Source organism: Pholcus phalangioides, unplaced genomic scaffold (assembly GCF_987345545.1).
Source record: "Pholcus phalangioides strain wild (caught in Gottingen) unplaced genomic scaffold, Ppha-v1.0 ptg000043l_1, whole genome shotgun sequence".
Taxonomy (NCBI): domain Eukaryota; kingdom Metazoa; phylum Arthropoda; class Arachnida; order Araneae; family Pholcidae; genus Pholcus; species Pholcus phalangioides.
The window spans coordinates 4,923,308-4,946,107 of NW_028301629.1; the positions used below are offsets into that span (position 1 = coordinate 4,923,308).

The window sequence follows — 22,800 nt, forward strand, 5'->3', positions numbered from 1 at the left end:
ATGTGAGAAAATGACCGAAAAAATGGAAAAAGATGGCCAAATCTATTGTTCTGTCACTTTGGTCCCCCCCGAAATGAAAGTGGTCCTCCCCCCCCCCCCCCCGAACGAAATTTCTGGCTACGCCCCTGGTTGACATGATAACATGAACTTAAAAGAATTACCTATTGTGCTCTGGTCCCTAATTCAGTAATCACATACAGACAAACATGGATGCTGACCGCCCAGAGAGACCAGCTTGGAATGGTTTGTGCTCTTCCCGAAGGGTCGCTTCGTGACTTTTTGGCTAAGATCAAAGTGTAATAATCACATACAGAAAATCTAAGTTGGCAATATGCCTTTTTTATGTCTATGGTGAATTGGTGATTCTGGATTACTTTGTGGGTACTACATTGGTGATTCAGGTGATACTTTAGGATTTGTGATGCCCTGATTTCATTTGTATATTCATAAACTCAAAATTTACTGATTTGGTTTTTTTTTCAGCATAAGTTTTAAATGAATATGCAAATACAATTAAAAAAAATTCATTTGCTTTAGTGAAGGAAATATTAATTTTCCGTTATGATAAATTTTATTTTCAAGGAGAGAAGGTGCTGTCGAAGACATGGCACGAAAGCCACTAGTACAATTTCCATCTGAATTAGATGAAGAGGTATGCATTTATTTGTTTTATTACATTCCGCTTTGATTTTCTTGAAATGTTTGTATCCATTAGACTCCTTTAATGAGGGAAAATGTCTATCATCAACTGTTTTCGCAAACTATGGTTGGCATGCGAGCAGCGTATATAAATGGTAGTCATGTCACTCATAAGATCATTGTTATAGCATACAGAACCCCCCAACAACATGCTAACTGCCAGACAAAGCTGTAGAAATTTTTGAACAAAAAAATGCCTGTTACAAAACATGAATGGCATTTATACCTATCTACAGTAAACCTTAAACTAAGTAAATATAACAAACTAGCTGTAATACCCGCCACTGCCCTGGTGGAAAATTGTGACGTAGGTCCGTCACAGTTTTCTGCATATTCTGCTTCAGGACCAGGCAGTATTGCTGAAGGCAGCTGAAGAATTAAGTTTGGAAGGTTCTGGGTTAGTCAAAACATGCACTTTTTTTGTTGTTTCATTGGACCTTGGGCAAATGAACCATTTGGTCTTGCTGAAATCTAAGCCAGCATCAACCAACGAATACTGATGGCCTCCTGTCAAAGTATTAGATTGGTGCAGTGTTTAATACCCTGTGATCCATCATACTATACAGGATACATTTAGAGGATATTCTACTGAATATCCTCTAAATGCTATAATTGTATTACCTGCAACACCTATGCTCCTCCATATGGAAATATATTCATCGAATTGAGACCCGTTACTATTTAAATTATGTATACAAACTGAATGTAGTAAATCCCTACTCTTTAATTTGTAAAAATGATTTTTCCACTCTTTTTATTTTTCAGAGGGCTGAGGATAAATACTGCCACTACCGAGGAATGAGAACAGTAACAGTTCGGAAGGTAAAAAATCTTACCTTAGCATACATATTTTCAATGCATGAGTGAACCAATCAGTTTTTGCTGCTTGTTTTTCTGCGTCGCTCGCTTCTGTGAGATCTTGTGTGCGTGTTTTTTTTCTTTCCTTTGCACTTACATATTTACGCATATGAATGAATTTATACAGTATACCCAGTGGAAAAAATTATTCAGACAATTTATTGCATGTTCAAGTATTTGCCTCAGTACTTTGTGTGGAGGTGCTAACGCTTCTATTTAATTCATGAAATATTGTAAAATATTTTCAAATTAGAGGGTTCATTCGCATTTACAAGATTATTTTTGGTTGAAGTTGAACATATTTGAGCTGCTCTCATTCAGTGAGAGAGGATGGCACAGATCGTAATGGTCAGAAATCTTTTTGTATCAAGAGCAGTTTTTTTTTTCAAGAGCACTTTGAGCACCAAGTGATCGCAAGTGATGTAATGAATGACATCAGCATTTGTAAAACTCAAATTTATTAATTGTACTTCGCACTCAGGTTTTAAATGAAAATCAATGTCTTCTATGTTTTAAACTCTAGCGTGTTGTATCTTGATACGAGTTGAGTTTTTGGCCCGTATTCTTGGTAGCTCTCCTCTGTTTCTTTTCCTTAAAATTTCAATGCAGATAGCAGTATTCATTGGTAGGACCAAGAAAAAATATTGTAGAGGGATTATAATTTTTTAAGGCAGCAGTAGAGGGATTTATATTTATATCAAGCATTATTATAGCAAGAGTTCATCGTGCCATGCATTCCTTTCCCGTCCAATTTTACCTCCATAAATTGAGATCAGAGAGAAACAGATTTTCTCACCTCCGACATATACAAATTGTGTTGCCGTCCCCACATTCAAGTCTAATTTTCTTGATCACCCATCCGCCAAAGTCTGCTACCCGGTCGAATTTGCTGTCTTCTGATCCTTTGAGAAGGATAAATTTCCATTTTCTCATGACGCGTGGTTAATCAGGGATTCTAATGGCCTCGAAAGTCGGGGGAAAGGAAAAAATAGTCAGGAATAATGTAAAATACATTTAAATGAGCATTTTTTTTTTGGAGATGGCAGCTTTTCAATCAAATGAAACTTGGAGAGTTGACATTTCACATTAGGTTAATATGTGTTTGTGATATAAATTATTTACAGCAGTCAGAGGAATTTTTTCTTTTTTGTACCATTTATTTTAAATTACCCTGTATTTTGCACAGGGTACAATTTCATAAATTTATAATTTCTCTTCAAGATGTATTTGAACATGTAAAATTTGAAGTACTTTTTTTTAATATCTGCTGAATAAAATTTCGCTCCAATGATTAGTTAAACTCATGCAGTATAAAAATTTATTACTGACCATACAGGATTTGGAAGTTTTGCCTCTGACATTTTGTCTCTTGATATAAGTGTTGGCTCAGGTACATTTCGTTCATAGAAATTTCACCCCCTGACATTTTGCCTACCCTGACCACCCGTGATGAAGTAAGTGACTGACTGTGTGAGTGGCCAAGTGATTGGGTGAGTGAGTGCATGAACGACCATATGGGTATCCTAGTGAGCAGGTGAGTGACTGTATTAGTGACCTTTTTTGTGATCAAATTAGTGACCAAGTGAGTGACCTTTTTCGTGATCAAATTAGTGACCAAGTGAGTGACCTTTTTCGTGATCAAATTAGTGACCACACTCACTTGGATCTACTCTCACTCATTCATATATCACACACTCATATACTGTCACTCACTCATTCAGTCTTTACCCACTCACTTGTTCATTCATGAACTCATATGGTCACTTACCCACTCACTCATAAAGTTGTCCACCATGGGTGGAGATATGAGAGGCATGGCAGGCAATGACCCCCCCCCCCCCCTTTCCCCCAGCATCAATGATTGAGCCAACTGCTCTATATATGCATATAAATAAATTGACATCATCATCATTATCATCAGCTTTGAAGCCCCAGCCTCCGCCTGTGTTGCTCACTTAGTCACACACTTGATCGCATACAGCATTTTAACTTGATTACTCATATGGCCACTCACCCATTCACTTAGTCACTCAAATGGTCTTCTAGTCATACGCTCACTCACCTACCCACTTGGTCAATCTTATGGTCATCAATTCACTCATACAGTCACTTAGTCACTCACCTACTCACTCTGTCAGTAGTGCCGTCTTAAGGCATGGGGCCCACCCGGGCACGACCCACAGGCCTCAAGCGAAGAGGGCCTCACAAAAATGAGATCTGGTTGGAATTTTCGAAAATTTTTTTGGTAGGACCTCAGAAAAATCAATTGGCCCGTGGCCCATGATACTCTTAAGATGGCCCTGTCTGTCAGAGCAGGCAAAATGGTTGGGAGTTAATATCAGGGGTGGAATGTCTGGGCAAAATGTACTGAGGAACAAAATGTGCCAGGGGCAAAATGTTGAGGGCAAAATTTTGGAGATGAAATTTCTGTAAACACCGAACCACACACAATGCCCATGTTTTTATATGTTATGATTAATGGTGAAAATATCATTGTTTCAAATTATAATTGGCATGAAAATGATTTTTAGTTTGACTGACAGATCACAACGAAATTGTGAAGTTTTCTGTACATCTTCTGTACATCTTTAAGAAAATGTGAAGCATCGTGAAATTTTGTGATGTTTTTTGATTTATATTCAAAAGTAATATTACAGTCACATATTTTTTCGTGCATCTCTGAATCTTGTTCACCACATAAAATATGATTTATGCATGTGATAACGATCATTGCGGAACAGTTTCTTGCAATAGTGGTGATTTTTCTTTTATCTTGTTGTGTTGTTTGTGTTTGCTCAGTTGCTTGTGTTTTGCTTGTAGATGTTTTTGTTCTCTGTGTCGTGTTTGAGTGTTAATTTTCTCTTCATGTCGTTATACCCCTTGATCATCAGGGTGCATCAGGTCTAGGCATTATGATAATTGAAGGGAAACATGCGGAAGTTGGACAGGGAATCTTCATCTCTGATATACAGGAAAACAGTGCTGCCGAGCAGGTGAGCCGATTTCAGATAAAAACAAAAAATTGTTGGAATAGAGTAGGAATAGTTAGGGTATACTCTGTAGTATGATTACTTTTCCTCTTTCGTCATTCCACTATATAGTTCTTTACCCGGTGTTTAGGTCCTATAGTTTGCTTTCAAATGGTATTTATCATGATTATTTTTTAACCTTCCTTGTACCTCCTTGTGTAGATGTGAGTTGACAATTGCATGGTGTATGTGCATGAGTGTTTCAAGAAATATTGTGTTATATTCTTATCTTGTATGTATGGTAATATGTTTAAATGTGTATGAATGTTTTGTTGTATTCACGCAGTGTAACATTATCTGTTTGATTGTAATACACGAAATACTAATTATTAATAGACAGTGGTTAATACTTATGACACTGGTTCTCAATCTTTTCCCACCTCTAATTGGCTTGGCTTTATCACTGTTAATTTGTGACTCCCCAAATTAGTCTAGAGAAGGATCATTTAGAACAGTGGTTCTCAACCTTTGGAAGTCTGCGGCCCTGTTTCATTTATTTTTGTAACAGAAAAACCCAGTCCAACACACGAATAACAGAAAATGAAGGAGGGGGAGGACCCCCAGCCACCCACTGCCAGGTATGAATAAAATTGATGCCCATCATGGCCCCCACAAGGATAGGGCTAACAGGGGTCCAGGACAATTACCATCATTTTTGTTCATGCTATAAATTCATTATAGAAGGGCCCCCATGAAAAGTCTGGCTTTGTGGACCTGCCAAAGATCCCAACTTAGGGGTCCCTGACAACACCTTCTATAGTAGAAAGTCTGTTCGATAAGCCTTGACATCACTGAAGTCGTCCATTTCACCTGTAGCCATTGGATATAGCAGTCTGGCCTATGTAAAATATTTACCTTCTTTTGCAGTATTTCTAATGACTATAGGTGAAATGGATGAATTGAGTTCGGGTGCAAGCTTTTTGCTATAGAAGGTGTTGCCCCTGCTCCCGGATGTGGGGGGGGGGGCATGATGCCCAATACCAGGCTGTGACCCAGTGGTCGAGAAACACTGGTTCAGAATCGCTGAATGAGCACACATCAATAAACAAACTTTTTGCAACATCATTGACAGAGGTTGGTGATGCTACTAGAAGCCGTGATGCACACTCTGAGCAGGGCCACAACTACATGCTTGGTCACCCGGGGCAAGTGTGCATTTTGGCGCCCCCCTTTGTAATGTTGAAGGAGAGGTTTTGAGAATAAAATTTGCACCCCCTCTGGTCCAGCGCCTGGGGCACAAGACCCGCCTGCTCTGAGAACCACTAGCTCATGATATAAGCCAGTGGGGTAGCTAAAGATCATAGCATTGGTCCAAAAATTAGTCATGTATCAAAGTTTCTTTCAAACACTGTCTCATTTTGGTAACACTGGATCCTTCCTATAAACGAATTTTTGGCTAACGTTTTACTATTCTAGGCCAATATCAGGACTGCAAATCCTACTCTTGGCATTCTCCAACATTTAAACGTTTGTGTGTTCTTTTTTTCATCATTGGTATGATTCTGCAGTCAATGGTGGATGTTTTTTCACGGTTGAATTTTCAAATCAGGTGCTCATCCTCCTCACTCTTTCTTTGAAAACTGAGTTGTTTTTTTTTAAACTTATTCTTTTATGACTGTTGTGAAACCACAACGAACTAAAATCCGTGGTCAATGCCGTCCGTTTGTTTGTTTACCTTTTGACATCCCGGGCATAGTGACCATACGTCTCGTATTTAACGGGACAGTCCCATCTAGGAAAAATAACTGTACTCTAAGGACAGTCCCGGTTTTTTCCATCGAGGAGAAATATAACTTTATTTCTCCTCTAAGGTTTTTTCGGTTTTCTTGGCCGTCCCGACTTTTTAGCGGAAGTGTCCCGGTTTTTCCCGTTTTTTTTACACGAAGCTTACTTGAATTTTTATTCCCTATTGAAGTCAAAAAGAATGAAATTATTTTCCCACTTATAAATTATATTATGATAATCACAATTATAAATAAAAATATTAATTTCTCACATTTGCCTTGGTGAACGTTTTATTTCGTGGAATTCATTTCAATCCGCTGCACTTTGCAGTAATGCTTTATTTCCCGCCATTTTCATTTTTGCGTAATTTCTCCAATATTTGGCAATTTTGTTCACTTTAGGCGTCGTTTTTGGCGATAATTGGCAATGTCCCGTATTTTCCCGTATTTAGAATCCCAATTTTCCGTATTTCTTTCGAGGAAATATGGTCAGCCTACCCGGGCCACAGTGTTTTTTCTGGTCTGACTATGACCGCATTTAATTCACTTTATATGATAGGTTTTGTCACATTAAAGTATGTTATTATTCTACAATATGCCTGATAATATAATTCAGCTTCAGCATAAGGCTCCACCGCTTTCGTGAAAATACAACAATGCACGAATGCATTAAATATAATTATGAAGTTGTTGATTGCACTTGGCCACCATTTTTTTACTTCCCCACCCCCACCATGAGTAAAATTTTTTTAGACTAATTTCGGGGTGCTGAATTCGAAAATATGATTGCAGACCTCACAACTCTACAGATTTAGGCGGGAGACTCCGGATTTTTCATCCTTCCTCCTGCTCTCCGGATTTTGGCAGAAAATTAGATTTTACGCGAGCTTACATGTTGTCGTGACGTCAATGACTGCCGTCGTCGTTGGGAAAAACACCCATAGAGGACAGCCGTGGTCATTTCCATCGAGCAACCGGGGAAAAAGTCTTTGTGGCCGCATTCAAGCAACTGGCAAAGACGTGACTTTGTTTGAGCCAGGTTTCTACAGCGTATGCAGCGTGAAAACTCTGATTGGCCAAAAAAAAAAAACCCCTAAATTTCAAGTTTTTAACCAATCAGCGTTTTCACGCTGCACACGGCGCACAAATTCTACTCCTAGGAATAGGTTTTTTGCAATGCGTGAACGAAATTACACTATTTTGCGCCGGCAAAAACGTGTCACATAATTACGCTACGCGTTTGTGTTTTCCTAGCGTGGCGCATCAGATGAGGACGGCTATATTATATTATATGGCCTTGGCCTCTGTCGTCTGCATGCTCCGGTTTGAAGAGAAGGGGAAACAAAACAACAAAAATGAAGGGATGATCGGTGAAACGCGCGGCGCACGACGCATTTTACTCCTCCACAAGCAGGTCAGCCAATAACGCCCGACGTAAAGCGCTGTCGTGAGCTGTATTGCGCTCTGTAGGAAAACAGTCATACTGATTTTCTTATTAGTGAGTGGACGGCGTGTCAAGCTGGACGGATCACGTTGCACAGGAAACCTGCTCTTAGGAATAGGTTTGTTGCGCAGCGTGAACCGAATTAGACTATTTCGCACCGACAGAAACGTGTTACATAATCACGCTACGCGTTTGTGTTTTCCTAGCGAGACGCATCAGATCAGGGTGGCTATATAAAGTATGTGGCTTTGGCATCAGCTACTCTGTCGTCTGCATGCTCCGGTTTGAAGGGAAGGGGAAGAAGACACACAAGAGTGAAGAGAATATAAGCAAAACCGCGGCGCATTTGACTCCTCCAGAAGCAGTCGGCTAATCACGCCCGACGTAAAGCGCTGTCGTGAACCGTATTGCGCTCTGTAGGAAAACAGTCATGCTGCTTTTCTTACTGGTGAGTGGAAGGCATGTCGCGTTGGGCGAATCACGTTTCGCGCGGAACAGGAAACCTGCTCCTAGGAAAACCCGGCTTAACGTAGTTTTCATCGTGCAATCATTTATCAGGGGTAAGCTCTTGGTTTCCGAAATTCCTGTATAATCGTTATTGTATTTTCAGCCGTGCGGTAAACACAAGTTTTTCGTCAGCAGCTTTGTGGTTTGAAGTTTTTTAAAATGATTTCCTCCGATTAAATATGTCTTCAGAAAGAAAATATAAAACTTTAAGAGCCATATAAAGCTAAATGTAAAGCTTTTAAGAGTTCATATAGTTCCAAGATTATCAATCACTCATAGCATCCACGAAAGGAAACATGTTTTATGAACAGTATGTAGATGTGATTTCTCTATTCTGTATGGAAAGACTGACATGGGCCTCCGGGCCAAGTGGTTTTTCGGAGGCCCTACCTGGTAAATCCTAGAAAATTTCAACCGCATCTCATTTTTGTTAGGCCCCTCTTCTCTTGAGGCCCGGTTGAGCCATGCGTTAAGACCGCACTGCCCCCCCCCCCGGGAGAATCTTCGTATGGAACAGTGTTCCAAATAAGCATATTCTAGGTATAAAAAAATTTAAAACCTGGACTATTTCCGGGTATCCAGATTCTTTTAAATAAACAACGGAAATTAAATAAAATAACGAATATTAATAAGAAAAATAAATAAAAAGAATACAGCCTTACTGGTCGACGAAAATGTAATCCTAACGCTCGGAACGAAAAAAACTAAATGACTATTCAAACATTTGAAAAGACACGTTAAAAACAATTAAAGAAAGGTAATCGCATCGGGAATAATCCAAGACAACGACGATATCCATGCAGTGGGGGCAGTGATGAATTTTCTTCCTTGTAATCTTCATCTCCACAAATAACCAGTCTTTCGATGAATCTTATATTGACAAGTGGAGAGGACGTTTCTATATGCATATGGCCATCTGGTTGGCCTTTGTCATTCACAAGCTATTAGTTGATTGTTGACGCCGTCCATTTACGGTGCCTTTCAACATAGAATATTTCAACCTTGGAGCGTATATATATATCTGCTTCCATAGCTTAGATGGTGGAGCACTCGTCCGGCAAGCGAGAGACCGGGGTTCGAGTCCCCTGTGGGGGGGGGGCAGTGATGAATTTTCTTCCTTGTAAATCTTCATCTCCACAAGTAACCAGTCTTTCGATGAATCTTTGAATCTTGTATATCCATACATCGTTTAAAAAAAAATTGCATTTTCTCCGCATACACATAAATGTAATATCCATAGAGTACAAAAATGCATATTTATACCAATTTTTCCAATATTTTATAAAAAATAATTAATTTCTTTCTCTTATGTTTTCTTTTTATGAGGAGGGACCTCATTTTTTAAATGTTTACATTGGATGAGCGCAGGTATCGGGGAGATATGATTGAAGTGTTCAAAATTTCCAACGAGATGGATAGGATGGACCATGAACCATACACAGCCAATCGACCGCTTTTACAAGGGGACATCAGTATCGATTGGTGAGGGACAATGCGAGGTTATGGTGTCGCAGGGAATTTTTCTCTAATAGGGTTGTTAATAAATGGAATAGCTTACCCCCCGAAGGTAGTAAATTGTAACACAATTGATACGTTTAAAAAGAAATACGATAAACATGTTGAGATAAATCGAGAAGCTATCCATACTTGGAATAAGACAACCATAATATTCTTTGTAGGCATTGTATAATATTTTATCATGTGTATATATGGTTTATAATTTTTGCGATTGTGTTTTTTAATTGGGTTGCTGTATTTTTGAAATATATGACATCCATATTTGTTATGGGCACCTTTTTCTCAGTCACCTCGTTGGGCATTTTGCCTGTTGTGGCGTTGTATTTGGATTTATATGTTGTGTTGTGACTTCTTTCTACTATTACTACTTAACCGTACGTGAACCTCTTACACATATGGATGCCACATGCCGGAATGTGTGTTCGGAGTGCATTTGGGGCCTTAACATATTTATGTTGTCAAGTTACACTTGTTTGTATGTTGCCATCTGTCTTCCATTTTCTGAAGTAAAGATGGAAATGTTTGAATTTTCATGTGACTTCTTTCTGCAAGAACCAACAGTAATCACTCATCATTGATGGGTCCCACCTGGCTTGATTCTCTAAAAACCCTTCATTGTAGTTGTGAACGATTGCCATGCGCATTCTATGTGAAAGCAAAAAATCGCTTGATAGTTTTCTTATTTGAAGACTTACAAGAAAGTCTCATTTAATTTTGGAAAAATTTTCTCTCTCGGGCAGGTTTTTTCATAGCCTTCATAATGCTTACAATCAGCCCCTAAGGATCAGGGGCACACACTGGATTGATTTAGGAGGGGGAGGTCACAATGATTTGCTTCCACATAAATTAGTTAATTAGTATTAGCACCATTAACCTTCAAAAACATTTAAATTAACAGAAATTGATTAAAGTAACAGATAAATGTATTTTATTAGTCTTTCATATATATATATATTTAAGTCATTCAATATTTTATTTTTTACCAAAATATTTTCAATTTTTGATAGTCTTGGGAGGGACATAAGCTCTCATGCCCCCTCTGCTTACACATCTGATCAACCTTATTTTAACGTGACGCAACAAATATGTAGAAAAACTTATTTGGAACATTAATGCATCTACGACAGTGACTTGGTTGCATTTTTTGACTAGAGAGTTGTACATAAACATAAAGCACAAGTTTCTCTTTCAATTAAAGAACAGAAAATCCAGTTTCAATTAGGGATAAAATCAGTGTTGCCATTCCCCAAGTTTTTGATGACAAGAAATAGTAATGTGATTTCTAGTATCATTTCACAAGTATAGCCTAAATATGTAAATTCTGAAAGTTATTCAAACTTAAATACCACAAAACATACAAAACTAGACATAATGGCCATTTTTTAAAGTTAGATCACGAATCCCGACCCCTAAAATTAATTTAAAATGGCTAATTTCTCCATGTTGGAAAAACCATGTAAACTAGTGTAATCATAAGTGCCACCTGGCATTATGAGTTGATAAATCAGTATACCAGCCATCTGTTCATTGAGTTTCTGGGTTTGAATGAGTAGTTCATGAGCCCACTCTGACCCATGAGGCCATATCGAATAAACATTTAAACTGGGCACTGCAATCTTGCCAGTAAAGCACTAGTAGGGTGAGACGGACCACAAAGACCCTGAATTGAACATCAGCATTCATCATTTCAAGAGAGGTCTCGCTCTCTGAATTTCCCTCAATCAGCTTTTGTTACGGATACAAATCCATAACTTTCAGCTAGCCAGAGGGCTGATTTGAATGAGTAGGTATAGAACTACTATAATCTGCCCTCGCATCTGTGTTGACTTTAGTGCCATGAAAATATTCGTAAATGAATTTCATGCTTTTCAAGTCTATCTGGGTTTTTATTGTCAGAAAAAAATTAACCATTGGTCACATTTTATGCAGCATTTAATATTGGTAGTATATATCTCTTTTTTTTCTCCATTATTTATATAGGCTGGCTTGAGTGTGGGAGACATGATTCTGTCTGCAAATGATACAGACCTGGTCGGAGCTGATTATGATACTGTAAGTTACTCTAATTGATCCAATATATTTCAGTCACAGTTGTCTTTATACAGTGAATTCATTTCTTTTAAGGAAAGATAATTTATTGCATTCAAAATTTATTTATAGAGAAATAATTTTCAATGCAGACTAAACTGAATTAATGAAGATATTAGTGTACTAGTGATAATGTTTTTGATTAGAAAAATACAAGGTGCATTCAGTCAATACCCGATAGTGAATCTTTTTGCACTGTAACCCTTGGGGGCCTGAAAAAAGTGATATTAAAAGTGGGGTGGCTAAATCTGTGGTCAAATGGCAAAATGTCACACACAAGCATTGGCGTATGCAAAGGCCCCCCCCCCCTTTCCTACAAGAGGGTAATCTTTCCTACAAGAATCTACTAATCAGAAAGGAATAAGAAATACGACAATAAAAGCTTTCCGAAGAGTCAAAATATATTTATAAAAAAATATTCTGTTCAGGGAACAAATTTTTCAGTCATTTAATTGCCTCAGAAGAAGAGTCGGAATAGAATCATAATAAACAAATCACGAATATATTATCGTTAGTCAGTGATGTCACTATTGGGTTCTGGGACCTCGGTTTTGGAAGAACTTTGGTGCTTGACAAGTAAAAGTGCACAGTGGGATTCAATAACTAAATTTTCATATGTTGTTTTCCAAAATGTCAGTTATTTGATGCACTACTACTGCTACATTGTACATGCACCTCATTTTCTCTAATGAACTAGTGCACGCTGGAAACAATTAATAGCAATTAAATGCAGAAATTATTTTGTATCAAATGTAATAATAATAATAATAATAATACAAAAAGAAAAGAATTAATATATTGAACTACACAATCTTAATTCCTATAGGTTCACCTACTTTGAAATATATAGAATTTAGGATACGGCAGGTTTGCGATTATATATATATACTAGCTATAATACCCGGTGCTGCCCGGGTTTTCTTCAATGAGGCTTTTTTGGATCATGTGATATCTCCCTCTCTTTTTCTTGAGGGACATACAAACCGTGTTCAAGTTAACCAATATGGCGACCTGCGCGATTCATGAAATAAACAAATCTAGATTTACACAGAAACGTAAAAATGAATATATATTTTTCTTTTTTTAAGGGGCGCTAGGTATTTCGATCCCCCCCCCCGAACTTCAAGTTATCCATTTGTTTGTTCCAGCTTCCAAAAATCTTTAGTTAAAGCTGTGGAATTTTTTCGATACACTTTTCACGGGCTCATAACTAATTTTAAAATATCCTAACCCACATGAATTTATGCAAATAAATATCAAAAGAGACAATATGGAGACATTAATTTTCATACTTGAGAAGATATAAATGAAATCAATGATATTGCTCGAATATCCAACTCAAAAGTATAGGTCCGGCTAATTACTTCATATTTAATCTCCTGGGCTTCGTATATTTCTAAGCGAACTGAATATTTCAAAAATCGAGAATTCAATACAATTTTTAAAATTATTGATGGGGCGGAAAATCCCACTAATTTCCGCATTTCTATAGTAAAATCGACTGATTTCTATGAGCACATTTCTAAAAGCACTGATTTCTATGAGGATCACCCTTTTCCTGACTCTCAAAGCGATGCTGATGATGATTATGACGTCATTCAAAAAACCTCATTATAGTAGTATTGAAAATGTGGCAAACCATTATAAAGGCATAAACTATTATACATATACAAACAGGATTAAAGAAGTGACAAACCGTTGTAAAGGCATATACACGTCTGAAACGCATTGCTAGGGAACCACGGTAACCAAAGTAAACGTTCGGAAAGTGATTGTTGAGGCCCAAAAACCATTGTTGCCGGACAGTTTTTTGCCCATTTGGGGCATTTGCCCTGGGCTGACGAAATTTTAAAGTAGCCTATCGTTCAAGTCGGGTCCCATTTGGTATATATGCAAAATTTGGCGACGATCGATCTAAAATTGTAGATTTGTATAGAGAACATACACACACACAGACACACAGAAAATCAATTTTATATATATAGATTATAATTAACATGTGTATTAGGGTAACATGACCATTTTTTAATGTGATGAACTTCATAATCTAGGGATATCAAAGCTAAGTGGACCATTGTCGTCTTAAAGGTCTATAGAGGTGCACATATCATTCAAAATTATGTACATGTCATAAAATATGTATTACACAAGTTAAATACATACCATAAAATACACATTATACATGTTGAATACATATCACACACATGGCCTCTAGGCTGGGACCTTCGGCGGGGCCACAGATCAAACTTTTCAAGGGGCGCCTTTATAATGAATTTATAGCTTGAAAAACAAAAAATGATGAGAATTGTTCCGGTCCCCACCATTGTGGGGGTGGGGGCCCCCATGATGACACAATATATATTACTACTACTACTACACACACACTCACTCAATGTACCTTGTACACAATATTTTGAGAAATTTCTAATGAATCTGTAAACATGGGAATGTGTGTTCCTCACTGTATTTTATGTTGTTAGAGATGTGCTTGTGTTGCATTCTTGCCATAGAAGGAGATAGATGTGGAAGTCTGGGGGGCACGATGATGATGATGTCAATTTGTATATACATTTGATCAGTCGACTTGACCTTTGACGCTGGGGTGGGAGCAATGCCCCCTGCGCCCGTATCTTCGCTCATGGTTCTTGCTGATTGATACATAATACATTCTATACAAGTTAAGCGCATATCAAAAATGCATATTATAAAAGAATGAAACCATGGTATTTGTGCTGTGACATATTTGATGTGCTATAGCATATCAGTGATATATCACTGTATCAAAAAACAAAAAACATCATTGTGATTGATTGTTGTATATTATATTGAATTGTATAACATTGATATATATATTTATTAGTTATATGAATCACTTCTTTCTTGGTATATTTAAGGCTGCTTCCATTCTGAAACAAGCCGAAGGTCTTATCACGCTGATTGTTGCCAACCCTAACAAACCTTCCCCTGGTTACATATACGAAGATGATAAGAAAGCAGACGAAATCATCAGTCGTAACCAAGAAAAAAATATGACTATCAAGTCCCTCGAAAAAAAGAAAGAAAAGAGTAAGTCGTGTGTTTCTTTGGAATGAGTTTTTTCTTTCTCCATCAAGAAATGACTGTTATTTATTTGGAAGAAGCTACTACTACTTAACCATACATGCATCTGGTACAAATTCCTTTACGGAATTTCTAACTAATTATTACATGCTGGAATGTGCATGTATGTGTTGTGAATCTAACGTGAAGTTTGTTTCTGCGTAATGTTCCCATCTGCCATCAATTTTTCTAATTATGAGTGAAGTGTATGATTTAATAATTGTACCATGTTAGGCCTGTTGCTCTCTGTGGTGAGACTTTTTAATGTGGAGATCATCTCTCTCTCTCGCATTTAGCACCTCAAACTGAATTTTTTTTTGGAAGGAGCTGCAAAATTTATTCAGTTGCCCTCATAGTAGGTTTTTATAAACCACTTGAGATAGCATAAAACAAGCCTGCATAAGGATTCAGTTTAATTTTCTTATTTTCCCATTAGCCTCGCCAATTGCCTGTTGCTAATTTTATTTTCATCCATGATTTTAAAATTTAATGTCTTCTCCTTTACTAGAGCCTGGAAGTTTAGGCATTAAAAACTGTCGAAATAGGCAGGCAAAAAGGCACTAAAAATGTCTAAAATAGGCACTAAAACAAAGGTATTTATAATTTTTGGGAGGAAGAAGAAATAACTAATAACAAAGGTGTTATAAGTATCCAAAACCTAGCTGAAAAATTAGTAGCACTTAATCCGTCAATTGTTTTAATTATAGTTTATAATAACTGCATTATCCAAGTTAGATTGATTTCAAGTCCAAAATAAAATGTTACTAAACCCTCAGGATTAGGCCAACATGCCTAAGAAATGATCAGTAGAAGCATCCATTTTACAATCTGCAATCAGTAAATTTTCAATAAAATGAGCCATATTAATAGTTAAATTATTAAGGAATTGCTCACAGTATATTTATCCCTTTAGGCAGCATCGACGAGATATCTTGTCAATCGCTTGCATCTTATTTTAGCATTGGCAGGCCCAGATATTTTGCAAAATTGATTTCCCAATAGAACACTTTTCCTTATACTGCTATCTTTGCACCTTCTGAAAATCGGAAGAAAGCCTACCATATTAAAAAAGATATGGCATTTTAAAGGAGGTTTAATGATTTCTGCTGTGCTGCTTAGATGGTTAACTAGTTCAGGGGTTAACGCGTGTGACTTCTTGCTGAAACCTTGATAGTTTAAGGCTATTATTATAGTTATAAGGCTATTCTGCGCAACCCTTGATGATAATGAGGCTGTTCTATGGACCTCACAAATAAATTTTTAGATGTTCATACAAAAAAAAAAGTGACCCTACTGTTGTCTAGGCATCATTATAGCCTAGGGCAAAATGAAAGGACTTGGACACTGCCACTTAATGCCACTTAATTATTTGTCATAAATTGTTGTGCCAGATCTTATCGTGGAAAACCCCTATGCAACTGAGGTCCCCTATTTGCCCTCACAGGGGGCAATAACAGGGCCCCATTTCGAGCGATCCAAGATGATTCCCATCATTGTTTGTTTTACTCATTATAAATTCATAATAGAGGGGCTGTGAACAGTCCCCAATGAAATTGGTGTTCTTTTTTTAATTGAGCGTTTTTTGGGTTTAAGAAATTTATAAGTTTAGTAATGTTCTCTGCTATCTGTAATAGAATTCAAATGAATTCTATACATCATATCATTTTTAAAGACAAGGAGAGACAGAAAGGGGAAACCTATTGGTATAGAATTCAAATGAATTCTATACCAATAGGTTTCCCCTTTCTGTCTCTCCTTGTCTTTAAAAATGGGAATTCGCAATATTCTGTAGAGTGATAAGTGAAGACTCTCTGCACTTTTTTTTTAAACACATATGCTTTACCTTGAGGGGGGGGGGGGCTCGGATGCGCAGGAGGGTCTTATGATTATTTATCATAATTATCATTATTTATCATAGACCTGGCAGTATGGTTTTAGTGAGAGAATGTAAACTGGTAGGTGTGGATTTCAACCTGATAGGGGCATCTGAACAATACTTGCCCGGGATGGTCATGATGCTCTTCAGATGGCCCTAAAGTTGATGCATGCTATGAGGTTGGAGGCTGTGAGCGTATTGAGAGACATATTCATGAATTAAGAGCGCTGTTTATAACCATCACGAGGAAAAAAAATACTCGTACAAGAATTTTAACTGAAACTGGAAATAATCATGATACGGATCATCGAATCACATGGTGTTCATATGAGTTGTCTGTGAATATCTCCTCAGAACAAAATCAAGCATCCATCCTCAATAATTTAAGTGAACTTAATGACGAGATCCACCCCATGGGTGGGCCTACCAGGCAAGGCTCTATCACGGAAGTCCCAGATAAATCTTTTTTTTTTTTTTTATACTATAAATTCACTATAGATGAGACCCACCAAAGATCTCAGTACAGGGAGCCTGGATCTAGGTTGTGGAGGGGGGTGCATTTTAAGCACCGAGATACTCACAGGGAAAGGGAAAATTTTATTCGTACATGGAATGCATAAATATAATATATAACTATGTATTTTATACATAAATATGTAATCTTATATCTGATGAAATATACCCTTAATTTCAATCGAAGAATTGTAACAGTTTTATTTCAAAGGTGGCAGAAGGTATCCCAGTTCATTGTTGTGTTTCCACATGTAATATAATACTGTGCACTGTATACATTAATTCATGTACTTTATACTTATTTTTGATAATTTCTGTTATCGAAAAGTTATATTTGTTCTGATCAAATTTTATTTTTACCCGTTTATTGGTTAAGGACAAAAGTAACTAAGAAAGACACAATTTTTTTATTGTGAATAAGTTTGCAAGTAAGAGTGATTGTAAGAACGACAATATTTTTACAACCAAAACAGAACCAGTTTTGACATGTTTACATTTTGAAAACTGTGCCTTCTAACTGAGGGTATTTATTATCAGACATTGAGTGTTGTTTCACCCATTTTGTTTGTTTCTGAATCAGGACCATACTACATTACCCCCAGAACTGTCCAATGCATTGGCTCGCCACATATGGCTTGTGGGTGGGGGAACTTCTTAATTCTTATAAAAAGTTAATTATATGATGCATTATAGAGACCATTAAGTTATAATTCAATTTCCTTTATGTCAATAGTAATGCATATTCTAGCTCAAGCAAGCCTCCGTCATTATTTTCTTATATACTCTTCTCTTGATCAAGAGACTATTTCTTGTGACTAATTTCAACTTGCAAGATTTTTAATCATGCCCCCCCCCCCCCCCCCCCAAGAATGGGTGCTGACAGGGCTGTGAAGCAATTGCCATCATTTTTTGTTTTTTCATGCTATAAATTCACTATAGAAGTGCTTGTGAGCCCACCAAAGATCCTAGCCTAGGGACCCTTCTCCAGGATGTGGGGGGCCATGTTTTTAATATGCAGTTTATGTCATGTCGTAGCGAAACATTAACTTGAAGACAAATATAGTCGTCGTTTTGATTTTTAAAATAGTCAATTTATTCTTTACTTGAATTATATTAGATAGCTTTTAGTTTTATGATACTAGAAATTGCCAATTTTTTGTGGTATACACGTGAAACCATAAGTAAGGTGAGTGCAACACTGTGAAATAACAAAAGCTTTTTAAAAGGAAAGTTAGATTTCATTACTCATAATTTTGGAAAACATATGTTTTCAATTACAACAGCTCCTTCCAAATTTATTATAAATAAAAACTCAACAGTTTGAGTTTGGTTCTGAAGACTAATAATTAAGAATTTGGCTTAAACTGGTAAGAAACAAATTATTTAGATTTGCCTGCATTTGATAAATGTGAAGTCTAACATCAGTGAACTTATTTTGTTCTTGGACAACCAACACAAATTATTTGCAATAATTAAAAGTTTATCCTTTGTTTCAAATACATATTTGGTTTTAACTGTTCAAAGTTTATGCTACCCCTTTTTTTTATCCCCTCCGGCTGCCCTGTGTTGTTTTGTGAATGCTGCTGTGATGTGATGTATGCTTTGTGTGGTGGTTGATTAATGATATTTCACATAATTAATTGTATATCATTCACTCTTTCTTTCTCTCTCTCTGCTCTTGCACGCTTTCTCTCTACTCATGTCTCATGTCTGCTGGCATGTATGTACCTGCATGCTTGCACATTCTCTTTTAAATGTGAGTACTCTCTCTATTTTTACCCCTATTTTCTCCTTATTCCTAAAAACTGTTGATATAAAATACTTTTTTTTTGAGGTATTCTCAATCATCATGAGAACTTAGAAAAAATTCTTTTTTTACATGCAATTGCAGATCTGCCAACTCTCTGGATTTAGGTGGGATACTCTGGATTTTTAACCCTTCCTCCTGCTCTCCGGATTTGTTAAAATTTCTCTGGATTTTGGCAGAATATTAGATTTTCCGTGAGCTTTCATGTCGTGACGTCAATGACCACCGTCATCGTTGAGAGAAACACCCGTAGAGGACAGCTGTGGTCATTTCTGACAAGCAGCCATAAAAAAAAGTATTGGTGATCGCATTTAAACAACAAGCAAAGACGTGACTTTGTTTACTTAGCGTTTATCGGCAATCATTTATCAGGGGTATGACCTTAGTTGCTGAAAACTCCTTTGTAATCATTATTGTATTCCATTAACAGCCATGCTGTAAAACACAATAAGTTTTTTCCTCAGCAGCTTTGTATTTTGAGGTTTTTTAATTGTTTCCTCTGATTTAATATCTCGTCAGAAAGGAAATATGAAACTGCTTTTAAGAGTTTGTATACCCAAGATTATCAATCACTGATAGCATTCACAAAAAGGGAACATTTATGCACAGTATGTAGATGTGATTTCCCTATTCTGCATGGAAAGACTGACATTGAATTATATTCTGCTCATGGACAATGCAGAACCTGCTTGGGAAGGGGGTTGGAATTTTTTCTTAATAGGTGAAAAATAAAAAATTTGTGAAAATTTTTGATCGAGTCTGTGAGTGGCGAAGGGGAGAGACTCTCGCTCTCAGGAGAATCTCTGGATTTCTGGATTCCAAAAGTTGGCACGTCTGCAATTCAATTGTAGTAATTTAGTTTGCTAAGATTTCTTTGTCTGATTACATAAAAATACAGGGTGGGCAAAAAGTCCGTAGAAACTTAAAAAAACCAGAAAAATAACCAAAATAAAAAACGGTTTGCAGGATTAACATCCCTAGGTCACAGTAATTTTTTTAAGACGGAAAAAAATCAAAATACAGCCGAAAGATGGCGCTGACGTACACAAGTCAAATTAACGATATGCAAATCACGAACAGAATGCCTCCAAATCATTTTTTACAGCAGTATGTGTTTCACATGACCACCACCACAGGAGATAACACATTGCAGGCGAATCACAAATGCAGCAACGGCAGAGTGCAGCAGGTCCACATACACGTTTTCTATCTAATGGTGAACTGGTTGTGGATTAGGAGCGCAAGTTCTTACAATTGTCTCCTTTGCATATTTCCACCGAAGTCGCTCGAACCAGCGCCACCTATCGAATCTTTTTGAGGTTTTCCCTATTTAAAAAAAATTCCCGTTACCTAGCGATGTTAACCCTGCAAACCGTTTTTTATTTCCGTTATTTTTCCGGGTTTTATTCATTTTTAAAGTTTCTACAGACTTTTTGCCCTCCCCCCCTGTATTTCCGGCTAAAGTAGGGATCTCCAAGACATGGTTTGCAAGCTATACTATAACTTGCAGGTGGTAAAGCTTAGTGGCCAACTGACTTCATTAAAATATCAAATGTTGTCTACCTTATGTCGTAAAAGGTGAATGCATCTGACCTGAAGCTCAGCTCTCAGACATTTATTTTCAAACATTCTGTCGGTATCTACAGCAGATGTGACGAAATGTTTGGAAATCAAAATTCCAGAGCAATATAACTTTTTTATACCTGAATATTTATCCTTTGATGACAATCAGTAATAGCCTTTTTTTTTCACCTGACCTCTAAAGTCATTTTTGCTCGTTTACTGTGCCTATGAAAATTGGTTAATTTTACATAAATCCTGTTATGTATGCTCATCAAAATCATCATTAAAATTATATCTGATAGTCAGTGGAAATCATAAATATTGATCAATAAATTAATTGATGGGGAAAAAACATGTTTTTAATAGTTATCTTGAAACAAAGCATCTTGTACTATAAAGATGTGTTTTAATCAACCATTATAAAGATAAACTGGTTGATGTGTTTTCAGTTATTCAGTAGTGTAGTAGAACTTCAGTATAATGAACTTTGCTTACAATGGGCAGCTAAAAATGAAAAAATTCTAAGATTTTTATCTGAGAAGTGTATAATTTGTTTCAAGTATCTAAAAAAGTATTATTTCCAAGTAAGTGATTAAACATTGACCGTTGTTTTGTGCAAATATGGATGCCCTGTACAACTCGTACCGCTCGCCAGCTAGAAAAATTAAGATTAATACAGCGTGTACGTACAGGTGGTTTTCAATTTACCCTATGTTGGAGGCTTTTTTCTAATTGATATATATAATAAACACTTTTTTTACAGCTATAACTACTGTGTTTTCATTGATGTATACCCTTTAGCATAATACATGCCTATAATAGTAATTTGTTATAAACCTAATTTTCATTATAATAGACCCTATTAGTCCGTTATAACAAGGTTCTACTGTATCAACATTCCTGGTTTTTTTCTCATTGTAATATTCTTTTTTTTAACTTAAAGAGCATAGTTTGAATTACGCATTTCACAGGGCTGGAGAAGTATTATTGAAGTTATGTTATGCTATAACTCATTTTGTATTGTTTAGCCAGTTTCTGTTTATGTGTGTTACTCTTCTCCCCCGATCATTACCACATGTAATCGAGTTTCAGGTTCTACTGTGTTGTGAATAGCCTCAATGCCTAATAAATGTTTTAATTTGCCGCTTTGCTTTAATTATGCTAGAAGTAGAAAAATATTTTCTTTTCCTTTCTGCATGATTTATGTATGGCCATTGTTTCACAGGTAACCCGCCTTTGCTTCCACCAAAACCTGTGCACTTAACGGTACGGACAGCCACCACACCTTCCATAACGCACAACAACAGCACCAGCCCAAATAATTCTCATCCTGCTATGCTCAATTCAAAATCAGAAAACAACAAAACTTCCAGTGTTGCCTTGTCACCTAATACTGAAGTTGATAATACTGTCTCTTTGCAAGAGGACGCGAAAGTGTTGCCGGATCCAAAAACATGTGATATCAAACCTGGGCGAGAGACGATTATTGAGATATCGAAAGAGAAGATGGGACTTGGCCTTAGTATCGTTGGAGGATCAGACACGCCTCTTGTAAGTTTGCAGGTTTTTTACCCATAAAATATGTATTAATTATTTTCTAGAGTAATTATATTAATTATTTTCTCTTACTTTTTCTGTTTGCAAACGTATCTGAAAATGTTGTATTTGTATTTAGTATGGCATTATCACAGAAAATTATTTCATTGCATTCTGTTGAAATGTAATTCATGTGCATATTCTGTCCCCATTAAAACTTAATTGTGTCTAGGGTGCCATAATTATCCACGAAATTTATCCAGATGGTGCTGCTGCCTTAGACAGGAGATTAAGGCCTGGTGATCAAATATTAGAGGTGCGTATTCAATAAGTTCTTATAAACATAAGCCTAATCCCTATCAATAGATTCTTAACAGTTTCCAGTCCCGTGAACCTCATGTGGCTCACAATGTTAAGTTTTCTGTGAGCGCCACATGTGGTCCATGGGAAAGGGAGAGCGTTAAAAAGTGTTTTTTTAAAGTAAAAATATATTCTTCAGATAGGCTTACCTATATAGGAATTTAATATTAAGGAGAAAA

General features: G+C 36.8%; 1 protein-coding gene across 6 annotated transcripts in view; it reads left to right on the forward strand.

The window, feature by feature from the left end:
• Positions 1–22,800, forward strand: part of LOC149063817 (multiple PDZ domain protein-like) — a 689,010-nt gene that overhangs the window by 644,623 nt on the left and 21,587 nt on the right. For 3 of the 6 annotated variants that reach the window (XR_016196092.1, XM_089255618.1, XM_089255622.1), the window contains exons 30-36: positions 583–652; positions 1,465–1,521; positions 4,449–4,550; positions 11,760–11,831; positions 14,762–14,933; positions 21,951–22,276; positions 22,494–22,577. Coding sequence is in view for 5 of the 6 variants with exons in the window: in XM_089255618.1 (XP_089111744.1) it covers positions 583–652; positions 1,465–1,521; positions 4,449–4,550; positions 11,760–11,831; positions 14,762–14,933; positions 21,951–22,276; positions 22,494–22,577 (883 nt within the window). In the remaining variant the exon portion in view is untranslated. The remainder of the gene's footprint in view (positions 1–582; positions 653–1,464; positions 1,522–4,448; positions 4,551–11,759; positions 11,832–14,761; positions 14,934–21,950; positions 22,277–22,493; positions 22,578–22,800) is intronic. The other 3 variants (XM_089255619.1, XM_089255621.1, XM_089255620.1) reach the window with 3 other exon arrangements.